The sequence below is a fragment of the Penicillium psychrofluorescens genome, assembly GCF_964197705.1.
Source record: "Penicillium psychrofluorescens genome assembly, chromosome: 4".
Lineage (NCBI taxonomy): Eukaryota > Fungi > Ascomycota > Eurotiomycetes > Eurotiales > Aspergillaceae > Penicillium > Penicillium psychrofluorescens.
This window is the reverse complement of record NC_133442.1, coordinates 3,789,082-3,803,064: the sequence shown is the minus strand read 5'-3', so window position 1 is coordinate 3,803,064 and position 13,983 is coordinate 3,789,082. Positions and strand designations below refer to the sequence as shown.

At 50.4% G+C, this 13,983-nt stretch overlaps 5 protein-coding genes across 5 annotated transcripts; 3 read left to right on the top strand and 2 right to left on the bottom strand.

Moving 5' to 3' along the window:
- Nucleotides 1–75: 75 nt before the first annotated feature.
- Nucleotides 76–1,604, top strand: PFLUO_LOCUS7083 (uncharacterized protein; the record flags this gene model as incomplete). The annotated part of the gene is made up of 3 exons (XM_073784688.1): nt 76–210; nt 264–1,428; nt 1,486–1,604. 3 exons carry the CDS (start codon nt 76–78, stop codon nt 1,602–1,604), a joined length of 1,419 nt encoding a protein of 472 aa, XP_073641118.1.
- A 3,176-nt stretch (nt 1,605–4,780) lies between these two features.
- On the top strand, nt 4,781–5,900 carry PFLUO_LOCUS7082 (uncharacterized protein; the record flags this gene model as incomplete). The annotated part of the gene is made up of 6 exons (XM_073784687.1): nt 4,781–4,958; nt 5,006–5,093; nt 5,141–5,336; nt 5,388–5,504; nt 5,554–5,705; nt 5,756–5,900. 6 exons carry the CDS (start codon nt 4,781–4,783, stop codon nt 5,898–5,900), a joined length of 876 nt encoding a protein of 291 aa, XP_073641117.1.
- Nucleotides 5,901–6,158: 258 nt separating this feature from the next.
- On the bottom strand, nt 6,159–8,279 carry PFLUO_LOCUS7081 (uncharacterized protein; the record flags this gene model as incomplete). The annotated part of the gene is made up of 1 exon (XM_073784686.1): nt 6,159–8,279. One exon carries the CDS (start codon nt 8,277–8,279, stop codon nt 6,159–6,161), a length of 2,121 nt encoding a protein of 706 aa, XP_073641116.1.
- Nucleotides 8,280–8,626: 347 nt separating this feature from the next.
- Nucleotides 8,627–10,283, bottom strand: PFLUO_LOCUS7080 (uncharacterized protein; the record flags this gene model as incomplete). Its single annotated transcript, XM_073784685.1, has 5 exons — nt 8,627–8,823; nt 8,884–9,291; nt 9,351–9,704; nt 9,757–10,059; nt 10,115–10,283. The coding sequence occupies 5 exons, from the start codon at nt 10,281–10,283 to the stop codon at nt 8,627–8,629; spliced, it is 1,431 nt and encodes a 476-aa protein (XP_073641115.1).
- A 1,559-nt stretch (nt 10,284–11,842) lies between these two features.
- On the top strand, nt 11,843–13,756 carry PFLUO_LOCUS7079 (uncharacterized protein; the record flags this gene model as incomplete). Its single annotated transcript, XM_073784684.1, has 4 exons — nt 11,843–11,935; nt 12,198–12,632; nt 12,694–13,118; nt 13,198–13,756. The coding sequence occupies 4 exons, from the start codon at nt 11,843–11,845 to the stop codon at nt 13,754–13,756; spliced, it is 1,512 nt and encodes a 503-aa protein (XP_073641114.1).
- Nucleotides 13,757–13,983: the final 227 nt, after the last annotated feature.

The window sequence follows — 13,983 nt, the reverse complement described above, 5'->3', positions numbered from 1 at the left end:
CGAAACTATTAAATACCGAGCTACGACCCGCGGTTGCGGGGTCTTCCGCCGACAACGATTTCAGAACAAGCAAAAATGGCCCCTCCCATTGATGCCGCGGCCTTGCAGGCTCTTCGTAGTCGCTTGACGACAGCGACAGTGTACGAGCCCGGATTTGATGGATACGCAGACAGCCTAATTCGCTGGTCGGACACCGGAATGAAATATGCGGTATGTGTTTGGTAGAATAATAATGAAATCGCGTACACTCATATCCATGTTAGGGAGTGGTTGTTCAGCCTATTGAGGTGGCCGACATCCAGACAGCTCTTCTGTGGGCCCAGGAATTCGGAGTTGCCGACATTGCTACCAAGGGTGGAGGCCATTCTACTGCCGGCACTAGCTCTAGTGACGGAGGCCTGGTCATTGATCTGTCTCGTATGAAGGAGGTCACTGTTGACACAAACAAGAAAACTATAACTGCTCAAGGTGGCGCGACCTGGAAAGATGTTGATGAGACGGGGGCAGCACACGGGCTGGCGGCTGTTGGAGGGACTGTGAACCACACTGGAGTGGGGGGTCTGACACTTGGGGGCGGTTATGGCTGGTTGAGTGGGCAGTATGGCCTTACCATTGATAACCTTTTGTCAGCCCAGGTGGTTCTGGCAGACGGTACTCTGGTCACAGCCTCCACTACGGAGAACCCTGACTTGTTCTGGGGTTTGCGTGGTGCGGGATACAATTTTGGTGTGGTGGTCAACTTCACCTATCAGGGCTACGACCAGGCGGACCCTGTCTACGCTGGCATTCTGGGGTTCATGCCTGACAAGCTGGAAGGCGTTATGGACCAATTGAACGTCACTCTGGCGAGCCCCGACGCACGGTCTGGCGCAATGTGCATATTTTCACAGGCTCCAGATGGCTCGGGGCCGATTATAGTTGTGATTTGCTTCCACAATGGGCCCCGGGAGAACGGCCAGAAACAATTTTCTGGGTTACTGGCACTGGAACCTATTCTCGACACGCTGGACATGGTGCCATATTCAGTGGTGAACACACTGCAAAACCCCCAAGCTACCTACGGGGACCGGAAATTATTCAAGGGCATCTTTTATCAGCCGCCTCTGGACCCGAAATTTGCTCGGATGATCTTCAACGACTTCATGGCCAAGATCAACGCCGAGCCGGATTTGACGCCGTCTGCTATTATTCTCGAATTCACTGATATGCGGAAAATCTGCGAGGTCCCCCTGACTGAGACCGCATTGGCGAGCCGTAACTTCACGCAAAATGGTATTATCTTCTTGCGATGGACCGATGCATCGAGGGACCTGGAGCACCGTGCATGGGCACGCGAGATTCAGGCCAAATGGAAAGCCGAACTAGATACCAGAACAGCTGACCAGGAAGCTGGAGATGATGTGCCACAGTACATCAATTATGCTGAGCGTGAGTCCGGCTCATCCTGGATTATGTCCATGTATTTCAATGCTGACCTGCTTTTAGCTGGGGATTCGGTGGTTTCAAATATCTACGGTGTCAATCTGGCCAGGTTGCAAGGTCTGAAAGCCAAGTATGACCCGAACAATGTCTTCAACAAGATGCACCCGATTCTTCTCAAATAAGACCATAGGATATAATTCCATAACTGATATACCGATATCATGTTTCTTTAAATGGTCATTCGCCATAGGCATAATTACAAAGAACATAGAATTAGAGGAAATGGTATAAATCCAATCAAACATACGAGAAATGTATGCAATGATAATAAAGTGGGTTTGCCACATGCATGTCCACTATGTACTGCACTTTTGGGAACCAACGGCTGCATCGATCTCCCTAGCTGCAGACAATTAAAGACGTGGAAGGATATGGTATTCCACAGCTTTGATGGTCGTCCACCCCTCCAGCGTATTCACGACACCAGCTGGGAAACCGGCCTCCTTTACCAGCTCTGCAAGTCGCTGACCGTAAAGGGGTGACATCTCTGATGTTTTGACAATTAGAACATTCCCGGTTGCTAGGGCAGGAGCCAGCTTCCAAATAGTTATCATGCTGCCAATATATGTGAGCTGTTTGCATTGTGATGCTTTGAAAGGATGCCTACAGAGGGGAGTTCCAAGAGACGATTGCACCGCACACGCCCAAGGGCTCGCGATGAGTGTAGACAATACCCCCATCCATGGCAAGAGTCTTTCCATCTACCTTGTCAGCCCACCCTACATAATATCTCAGACAGCCGACAGCCTGAGGAATGTTGAGACCCATTGACTCTGCATACAATAGACCGGCATCAACTGCCTCCAGTGATGCAAATTCCTGAGCGTTCCGTTCAATCAAATCCGCAAGCTTGAATAGAAGTCGAGCCTTTGAAGAACCAGGAAGACCCCGCCATGTCTTAAAGCCGAGCTTAGCAGACTCGACCGCTTTGTTGATATCCTCCGTGCCCGCTGCAGAGATAACGCCGAGTATTTCGCCAGTGGTCGGGTTTTCCACAGAGAGCTTCTGCTTTTCCGACGATATAATAAACTCATTGTGAATAAACAGACCCGTGGGAACTTTCCAATGTTAGAAATCAGTCAATACCTCTTGTATTTTAAGGATCGGTTACCCGTGATTTGACGACCTTCCACCCCAGTGACGGTTAACGACGAAGCCATGTTAGGAGCAGGTTGTGATTAAAAGTGACACTCAATAATAATCTGGAGAATGAACTAGCACCGCACTTCTACTCTATTTAATACCTTTCTTCTCCCCGCGCGGAACAGAAGGAACTGTCATGGGTCGTTCCGCGGAGGAGAAAATCCCCCATTGCAAAGCCATTGATTTGTTCGATGCTTGCGCACTGCAACACCGGCTTGGAGATGGGTCGATCATGAGTTTTATAAATTCTATCTGAAACTGAAGTAGCGGAAAAAATTGTTTGAAGGTCTATATGTTTGTACTTGATATCTCGTTAAGGTACCAAATATCAAACAGAACCATAAAATGGAACCCGCCCATCTGCTTAACGAGCTTCAAATGGGAGGGGAATTCCGCCGATGTGCCATGTTGAATTGGCTTTACCAGTATGTTGCCCAGTCACTTCTTCCTTTCACAACATCTATGAAACTCTCAGCTATGATTTGATCGGTCCACTGAGACGGATGAAGCTCATCAAACCACATGAAGGAATTGGAATAGGGCAGTCTTGTGCAATCAGCTCCACTGAGGTCACAGTGATCATCATATCCAGTGACATTTAGAGGGGCACTCCCATTCGAGTAGGATGCCGGGTTGTTGTAGATATCAGTTAACTGGTGAAATATTAGCGTAGCTCAAAGTTGGCAGAGACTTCTCAATTAGTGCCTACCAAGCCATTCATATCCATTACAGCAAACCTAGCACCCGGGTACCGTTTTGCGATGAGCAGTTCAAAGGGTGTTTGATATTTGAATGCATGGTTGACGGTAGCAACCTGTTCCCACATCCGATAACTGACCTCTGTCAAATTGCTGGGTTTATCGGGCCAGTAGTGGTTTGGTCCGACGCCATGGTGTTCTGGAGTCGCATATAATGGGGCCAGCTGCAGTGGTGCGACGTTCATAAGAACGAAAAACCGACCACCATTGTCATACACTCCATCCAAGGACGAATAAATGCAATCAATGTAGTCTGGGATAGTCTTGTTCGCCACCTGCGAGTCGGTGAGGAATGCGTCAACCCCCAGATCATTTGTGCCGATCCATATCGAGTACACCGTCTCAAGAGGTGGGATATTCAAAAATCGGCGACCAGAGGGTGTGATGTACTTGCTATCGGCTACATACGCAGGAATCTCGTATTCCAAAACCGAGGGAAAGGGCGCATTGATGGTGGAAAAGGTTCGAGGTGTAATCTCATTGGAGCATACCGCGCCACTGACTGCGTAATTGTATAGATTGACACCGGCAGAGTCGGCCACAAAGCGCGCCCATATATATCCACCAGAGGCGGTATCATTGTTCTAGTTCAGAGCGATCAGTAATTCCCACATTCTCAATTTTAGTTTCTTGCACGAACCACAGGGTCTACCCATCCAACTGGCGGGGCTGAGCCGTCATGGCTCGAAAAGTAATTAAGTCGAGATTCATCGGTATAACTATCTCCAAAGGTCACAAGGCTTCTGAACTCGTGTAAAGGCCAGGAATTCTGTGGGTTGGCCAGCGAGAAACTCAATAGACACGTAAAGATCCCAAATATAGAGGAATAACAGAGCATGGTGAGAAGGTGTGTAAGTAAGTGTGGGTGTTTAGTATAAAGGCTTCAAGAGCGTGCTCAAATGGACTTGTCTTTCAAGTGCCTAAGCATTCTACGTGTACATTATAAATCCGGATATTATGCGAGGTGGAATTGATTAGAGCGATGCCCCGCTCACAAAATTCCGGATCATAATATCAAGTTCAAGGCAAAGGATGCGGGGGTCGCATGGACTAGCAGGATTTAGGCGGGGGAAACGGGTAAATTCAGGCCAGCCTCGAGGGGCTGGCGTGAAGAAGAGATAGTAACGGAGGGGAAGTGAATCTTCTTGGAAGATGAAAATATTGTTAATTGATTTGGAAGACCTCACGTGTAAAAGCACTACTAGTATTTTACTATGTAGTTGGTCCATCTGCCCCATCCCGAGCAAAGATCTCCTCCCATTATGGAACTTAGGCGTCCCAGGGCAATTTCCACATTGCAGAAGTTTTCCGCTTCTCTGCCCCTATGAATACAGACATGACTATTCCGCACTTCCACAGATTTTCCCCATTGATCTTGGCGAATTGCCTTTGGAAACATGGATGACTGCCGGATCGGATGGAGTCGCGAGGCGCGACTTCGTAACATTTCCTTCAAACGGACATTCGAAGAGCCTGTTCTAGAAAGACAGTACATGTCGATGATGCCCGCGCCCTGGCTGTACGCGACCGACGGGACGCGAAGCTACTTCAATGCAAGAATATCAGAAGGCTATGGTAAGTATTTCAGGCTGCCAAATTCAACAGCTGCTAATGTCTCGTAGCTCATGCGTATTTGACCATGGGTGTCATCTGCCTCTGCCTGAACTATGGCGGAGAGATTATCAGCCTCGGGAAAAACCCGTCGAGACAGTAAGGAAATGCCGAGAACCCAGTCGGTGCATCGCTGACGCCAGTAGAACCGAAGAGGGGCTCCGCGCGCAGGAGGCTCGTCGGGAAAGACGACTGGACGAGGTCGCGGCACGTACTGAAGAAGAGATCACCACGGAAGAGGAAAAGAAGATCCAGCGCCTGAAAGACCTCGGAGTTGATAAAGATCGTCCCCCGCGGCGCTTCCTGTTCTCAACGTTCATCACAGCAGATGTCCCCATCTCGGTAAGTTTCGCAAATCCACCAAGAAACGAGGTGCGCATACTCAGTAATCAGGCCGTGAATAGCTTCTTGCAAGGCCAAGCGTACCACGCGATACCGCAATCGGTGGATCTAGCGGGATTCGCGGTTATGCGGTCGGAAGAACGGCCTTCCATTCATGACGAGGGCCTGGTCGGAGAGATCCCAAAGACATTCCTTGGTAAATTGGCGGAGGAGATAGTTCGTCCGTGCCGACGACGAGGAGCGAAGCTTCAATGCGGCGTACACCTTCGTCATCATGGATGCGCAGACGAAGGAAGATGGTACGGTTCTCATTTGCGTCGACAGCGAGGATTTCCGTACCGTTAGAGCCGAGCCTTCGGTTTGCCTATGGTATGTCTTATGTCGACCATCTCGATCACTCCCGCTAACAGTCTATCTAGGAACCTCATCCCGTTTGAAATGCTCGTCTTCAATGTAGATGACATTTCCGAGGAAGGTACGATTTTGGCCGAACCATCTGCTGAAGAGGATCGGGGATTTCGCCTCCCATCTCCAGGGCAAAATCAGCCGTCCGATGAGAGCTGAAGCAGTAAATAATGCGAATGATAACAATGACTCATTCCATACCTTTCACGAAAGACGATCCAAATTGACAGGGACTTCAGGGGAAAGTAACTTTATTTAGACGAGCGTATTTCAGGATAGGGTTCAGAAAACAATATGTGAGTGTACGCGGGGGAATCGGTTTTCAAATATGGCAGTACTAAGAGGGGTCGAATGAATCACTCCCCAAGGCCAACTTCATATGATGAACTATCAAACGGGAACATATGGCCCAGAAATCTAGTGCTGTCCATCAAATGGATAGACTGCCAACTGTTGCAATCCCGGCCCTTGGACAGTGTCTAGAGGAGCGACAAATGCCATTTGGCTCCACGAAAAGTCCACATTGTCCCCACCGTACACAAACACTTCGAATCGCCCCACAAAGCTGCCATTTATCCAAGCCCGACTTCCTCCAATGGGATCTGAAGTTATCATGATCTGCGCTGGAAAGGGGATATCCACGACTCGATGGGTTGAGCTGGTCGCGTTGGCCCAGATGCGCCCCGGCTCTGCAGGATCGAACCCATCCGTTTCGGAGACGGAGCGAAGAGGATACGGCCATCCGTCGGAAGTAAAAATCAGCTGATTGTGATGGGTGAGTGTCAATTCTGAATCCGAGGAGCAGAGTGAGAAGGGGCCAGTAACGTTGAGTCGAAGAGTATAATTCATGCCCTTACTACCATCACCCAGCCACAACTCTCGGTCTTCTGAGTCCCGCTGTGGGCGATTCCATGAAAGTAAGGACCCAGAAGGTCGCTCTAAATCACGAGGTAATCGGCGATCAAGGTTCTGTCCTACTGCGTTGGATGTCAAAAGCGCGATTGATTCATCTAAGCTTGTTTCATCCAGTCGCGGACCACGAGAGCCTGTCCAAGACCGAGAAGCAACGACAGGAATGCCATTGCGAATGGCATAGTATGCTTCAAGTTGTGTGGTCGCGTCGGGCCCATTATCGTTCCAAGCGGCCAGGATCGCGCCTCTCACGGCGTTGGAGTGTGGCTGTTCTGTTGTATTGACCGGATTAAACAGTTGCGGAGCCCATTGCCAGGAATCTTGGTTTGCAAAGTTTAGAATCCGCGTGTTGTTGAAAGATTGGGGATAGGGCGCCGGGGTGATGGGAACATGATTGTTCTTCAACGACATATAAGCCCACCAATCTTCCGAGTTGATAATTTGGTAGCCATCACGGGCCAATGCAACAGGATCGGACTGTCCGTACTGCCAGTGTTGAATTGTTACGTTCTTGTCAATCGAGAGCGTAGACGAAGGCTCGTAGGTCCCCCAGATGCGGATTTGCTTGCCCGAGCTTTCCTCGATGAAATGAGACATCTCGTTGACGAAGCCGATGTAGTCATCTGCCAGAGTGGAATTGTACTCGTCGGCGCCGATGTGGACTTCGCTGGTGTGAAACCACGGAAGAAATTCGGACCAGATCGATCTCATGAGCGGGATGGTTTCTGGATGGGAGAGATTAAGCAGATCCCTCTCTGCCAATGCCAGCTCTGGTTTCCATTTCGTGACCGAAAGACAGTGGCCAGGGCCTTCGATTTCAGGGATGACGGTCACCCCTCGCTGCGCACAGTGCACTTGAAATTGGTCGAATTCATCTCGTGAAAGTGTCTCGTTTGCCCGCTGCACCAAAGGCTGTAAGTCCGGGTTTTCGGGGCGCAGCGCGAATTGTGAATAGACTTCGTTCCATGGCAGATCAGGGCCGCGAGTCAAGGGGTAGTTATCAGTGGCATGATAGTGAAATTCGGAAATCTTGAAAAAGGACGCGTAGGTGCACAGATCTTTGAGAAATGACAGCGAGTACCATTTCCGGCCGGCGTCTAGCATGAAGCCCCTGGTGGCGAAGGCTGGCGCATCGTGCATGCGGCCCGACGGAATCATGGATTGGTTGGTCAGGACGAGCTGCTGCAATACGGTCCGAGTCCCCCACCACATGCCGCGGGCTCCGGAGCCTCTGATGTACAGGCGATCATCCTCTACCTCCAATTCATAGCCCTCCTCGGTCGGCCGGCCATCCTCGTAGGTGAAGCTGTCGCGAGAACGCTCGATAAACACTCCCGTTCCTCGCAAGGGAAAATGACCCACGGTTTGAAGATCCCACGAAGAATTGGTGAGCGTCTCCAGGTCCTGGCGAAAGGTGTTTGCGAATTCGTATGCCGCTGCGGGAATCAGTGTCGGCCCATCTTGGTCTCTCTGGTGCGCAAAAGTGGCATCAAGGTAGATTGTGTGGTCAGCAGTTGCAGGTGAGAAGCCTCGCCCAGACACGGGATCCGCCGGCTGGAAGGCCACCGGGGGTAGGTTCTGCAGCGCCGAAGCGACAGCTGCGGTGGAGAGAACAAGCCACTTCATAATAATACGGCGTCATGGCAGCAATGCGTTCCCTGCTAGACCTTTTATGTATTACACAAAGCAAGGAGCAGCCTTTTAATGGCAGCGTTACATCCCTGGCTGCCAATTGCGAGTCTTTTGGGATCGACAATTGACTGGTCCAGGGCGTGGGATGGCGTGGGATGCGGGATAAGCCGACGGTGGGGAATTATCTTGGCTGGTATGCATTATTGCGATAATCAGTTAGACACATTGTTGTTGCGGCTATTGTTTGACCTACATCCCCCTCCGTCGATTTTCTCAAACCGCGACGGAAACATGTAAACAATGGAAATACTATTCATGGCCGGTTTTTGAACATATAATCATCAAAGGTTTGCAAGACCCACTGGCTTCCTATCCGGCACGTGAAACCAGGCCTGTTCGAAGCCCACATGGCGGGGCCACCGAGCTGTTACCCGCTGTATCTCTTCGGACAGCGTGCGCACATGCTGGTATGTGGCACGAATCATGTCGGTTTCCCGCGTACCTGTGTCGCGGTTAAATTGCTCGGCAGAATCCATAGCTGCGAAATATTGATTAGCAAGTGCGCCATTCACTGGAGGTTCAAGTATATAGTCCCTACCCATATGCGCAAGAGTGAAAAACTCTTGATCGGTTGTTAGTTTGAACCCCGGATTCTTCACATAAGACTTGCTGATCTGTGCCGCAGTGGCGATTCCGCGGATGAGCTTTGACAAGTGACCGTCATCTTTGTAATCACAGGCACGTTGAAATATTTGTTGCCATCCCGATGGACGCAGAGGCCGATATATGGCCAATTCGTCGGGGCGCGGCAGAGGTGCGCCTGTCTGGCAGTATAGAATCAAATCCGAGCGACCTTTCCATTCCAGCAGTCGACACTTTGTAGTGGTACTGATCCATGGCGCACTATTCAGAACGGGCCAGAACGACCCTGCGGTGATGGAATGCATCAGGAAGAAGTCAATGCGGATCTGCTTCTCCGGGCGTTGGGCGAGACCCGTCCAGTATACTTTTGACGGTTTAGTAGATGCTCAAATTGCACAGAAGTAAAAGGTAAGAGGGACGTACGACTAGCATTTAGATCTTCTGCAGTCTTTTCATCCAGTTCCTGTGGTTTAACCTTCCAGGATCCCATGACACGAAGGAATTCCTCTCGGGCATTGGCAAGGAGCCCTTTTTGGATCTGAAACACGCCATGCTTATAGTCCATGGCATCCCGTAGCTTCTGGTTTGAATGTATTTCCTGCTGAAGGCCAATCAGACTCTTTGATGCAGGAGACAGCGGGGCGTTCTTCTCGACGAGTTCCAAGATGTCACCGAACGAGACATCGTGGATCGCAGTGAGGGCAAGCGCCTCGGCGGCCACTAGTGGCTGGTCGAATTCGATGGCATAGCCTAGGTGGATCGGCGAGTGCAAAAAGCCTAACGAGTGGATCAACTTGCTGTCCATGTACCTAGGGTCAATGCACTGTACCGCCAAAGAACCGGCGTAGCATGTCTTCCGCCCTCTCATCGCCTTTAAATAAGAATTCATTCACGGTGTTGGGCACTCCATTGCGGCCAATCTCCCGCTGGAAAAACAGAAAGTAATCGTCGTAGTATTTCCCCTTGCCCAGACATTTCTTGAATTTGGCAGGATCCGCAAAGTCCAAGACGCGATCGATATCTGGGTTCCGCGTGGGCTGCTGAGAGTCAGTTGCTAGATTGTAGGCATCCTCGAGCTGGCGAGGAGTGCCTCCCAGTGCATAAATGGCCAGAAGGTGGTGGAGGATATGGTCTGCGGCGGACTCATCAACAACAGAGTCCACAACGGAGCCTTGAGGGTTACTTACTGTGCAGGCCGAGATCGTGGATGTAGATGTGGTAGTTGTTGTGATTTCGCTGCAACAGCTCCGACGCCTTGGTGGCAGTCTCGACCATCAGCGGGCGTGCTTTGAAGATGCCGGTAGATGGCACGTTTGTCGGCACGCTGATTCGCTCGGCGGTTCCCATAGTAGCCATATAGCAGACAGACAGACAAGTGTGAGACAAATGCTCTTAAAACCAAGGACCGGTCGCGTCCTTTTGACCCAGATTCCGTCCTCGACAGCAAAGGGGGCACATGTCTGCGCCAAACCCATGCAGCTGGGGCGAATTCTGCATAGTTAGTACATAAGTATTAGTAGTGCCGAGCTCCTCACTACTACTACTTTCAGCGCCCCCTCTCTCGTTTCGTCATGGGTTGGAGAACGGCGCATTAGTTACTGGCCGATGATCCTACGGCGACCGACCCGGGCGGGAGCAGTGGGGCAGCTTGAGGGGCCGTCCGCTGTCCCTCGGACCGTCGACTATCCGTCAAAATTAAGCTCCAGATGAATGGGTGCAGCAGAGGGTGCACATTATTATTACTGAATAGTTGTGCAACGCCCGATTAAAATGATCGAGGTATGCCTCAAGCAGCAAGTCGAACGCGATTGTCTGGTTTGCCGACTGCCGAGGTTGAGGCCAATGAAGGCGCATGGACTCTCAGTAAACAATGCTTTTACAACAACTCTATCCCGGTATCCCTAAGTATTATGTTACAAACAAAAATCCTCAATCCAAATTTTGCATGATATCAAAGCCAAGAAGTGTTCTCGGCCGTCGGCCAAATAGTTGGGCGATAGTCGGAAGTTGGGAACCGATCTTTTCGTAGAGATCTGTTTTCTGCCAGAGAACCGGCAGACATGTCTATTCGTATAAAATGCTCTGGCTCGCACCTCTTTCCAGTTCTTTCTAGCTGCATTCTTTTCGTTGGTCAGTCAGCACTTGTCTCTTACTCTTGGGAATCAGCGAGTCAAACCCTTGGCCACGACACCTTCGTCCAGGCTGGTCTCTCATAATGCCAGAGTCTGGTAATTCCAATCGACGCTTCAATACCACATTGGAGAAAAGACCAGGTCCGCAAAACTATAATCGTAACTCATACTGGCCTTTACAGCATGACATCTTCATCGTAGCTGACGAGCCAACCTTTATATTATATAGCGGAGGATATGTGCTTTGGGCCATGCTGCAGAAACAATTGACACAGATCCCATGATGTCTATTATGGCAGTTGCATGAAATGTGGTAACAAATTATATATAAAATTGGAATATCGCTCCTGCACAGGAATGCCCGTGAAGACCGTACCGTAGAACTGATGGTTGCGCTTGCAGACCACATCGGAAACCCCCTTTTCCGTTCGTGGCTGACCTCGTGGATTTTGTCACAACACAACATGCGACCGAGGGAATGCGAGATATGAATTACATAAGTCGGCGTGGGGTAACTATCTGCCAGTCATGCTGCGTGCTAGTCGTTCACTAGCGACCGAGTTCCGAGCTACGATCCTCTGAGAGGGGTTCGGTCGAAATCTCCGAGCTCGATCGGTGGCTCACATTTCTCGGAGTCTTCCGTCCAATGTCACCTGCCCATTTATATCTGACTGCGCCTTCGCATCATCGAGTTTGGAAACCCAAGCTCGTCGCACACGCCTGATTTCTGACAATTATCATTATTGACCGGCCTAGTTCGTCTGTTTCCCTCACAGAGACACCATGATCTTTGAACCTGCGGAGCGCATTTTGCTCCCAAACAAGGATCTGCTTTCCTTCATCTTTGACGATCCGCCGTACGACCAGAATGCACCGGTAGGGCTAATATCCTGTGTCATCCGTCCGAGACTGATGATGTCGTAACCCGAGGTAGATATATATCGACGCCCAACAACCCCGAAGGTCCATTTCTTGCAACCAAGCACGATCGCTGATTCGGAAACTGGTCGCGGGATTCCGGGCTGCTGGCCTGCAAAGGGGTGACTGTGTCCTCATCCACTCATTCAATGACGTAGGAGCGCCGGATCCCATCCACTGTTCGCAGGGGGAAGCTAACACAGAATGACATGGCTGGCAGATTAACTATAGCATTCTTGTCTTGGCGATCATTGGAGCCGGGGGCATCTTCACGGGCTCGAACCCATCATATACCCCCGCTGAGCTGGCCCATCACATAAAGGCATCCGAGAGTAAATTCCTAGTCTGCGAGCCTGAGATTCTCGAACCGCTGCTTCGCGCTGCGGATCAGGCGGGTGTGTCTGAGCGAAATTTGTGGGTTTTTGATAACCTGGGACAACCAATTCCCGCAGGAAGAAAGTCATGGAAACAACTGATGAGTTTCGGTGAAGAGGATTGGGTACGGTTTGATGATCTGAAGACCGCGAGCAAAACAACCGCCGCGAGACTATTCAGCAGTGGGACGACCGGTCTGCCTAAAGCGACAACCATTACCCACTCCAACCTCATCGCCCAACATGAACTTGTTCTAGGGGCCAATCCTCGGCCGTACGCCGTACGTATCACGCATTGGGCCAGTTGATGTCCACATTGCTAACTGACGTTGGGTGGTCCAGATTTCTCGCATCATTGCGGTACCTGTTTTTCATGCCTCTGCAGCACCTGTCACCCACATTTCCACCCTCAAATCGGGCTCGGCTGCCTATGTGATGCGTCGATTTGACCTAGAGCAATTTTTGGCTATCATTGAAAGGCACGATATTACAGACCTTGCAATGGTGCCGCCAATGGTGATTGCCATCCTGATGTCTCCTCTCTCACGAAAACGTCCGTACCTGCAAAAAGTTCGGCTCGCGGCATGTGGAGCAGCTCCTTTGGATAAGGATATTCAAGCTCGGTTCCGCAAGCTTATGGGAGACAATGGTCCATTCACCCAGGTTTGGGGTATGACGGAAACATCTTGCATTGCCACCATGTTCCCATATCCAGAACACGATGACACGGGCTCGGTTGGTCGCTTGATTCCAAATCTGGAGGCCAAGTAAGTTGCCTGCCTAGAAATATCACACGGGCTAGGCTTGCCTGTTGCTTCTATTGTTATTGACACACGGACTCTCTAGGCTGATCGACGAAGACGGAAAGAATATTTCGGCATATGGCGTCCGTGGTGAACTTTGTGTGCGAGGACCAACAGTGACACCCGGGTATTTCAACAACCCGGAGGCGAACGCACAGTCCTTTGACTCCGAGGGCTTCTACAAAACAGGCGATATAGCCTACTGTGATAAAGCGACCCGAAAATGGTATATCGTGGATCGCAAGAAGGAACTCATCAAGGTTCGCGGGTTTCAGGTTGCACCTCCTGAGCTTGAGGCCGTGCTCTTGTCACACCCACAAATCATTGACGCTGCTGTGATTGGCATCTCCTTTCCCGGCTCAGACACGGAGTATCCTCGCGCATATGTGGTTCGAAGACCCGGTGAGGAGGGTAAGAAGCTATCGGAGGTGGACGTCCAGCAATTCATTCTGAAGCAGTTGGCCCGATACAAAGCATTGACTGGTGGCGTCGAATTTGTTGGCGCCATTGCGAAGAATCCCAGCGGTAAGATTCTTAAACGAGTCTTGCGAGAAGAAGCGAAGAAAGAAATCGAAGCCGGGCTTATCAAACCCAAGCTTTGAGCGTATACAAGAATTGATTTTGCTGAGACCACTCTCTGCATCCCCTCAAGTGACCCCAGTTTTCTCTATCTAAGACATACATTATGAATATAGAGGTTGTGGCTACTACTGTTCAATGACTGAATCTACAGTAAAGAAATACATGCATTTCAAGGTAGCGTAAACAGCACCGATAAACTATGTGCGAGTGTCTCTAGATATGCCGGCGCTAGACGTTGGTGATTGGG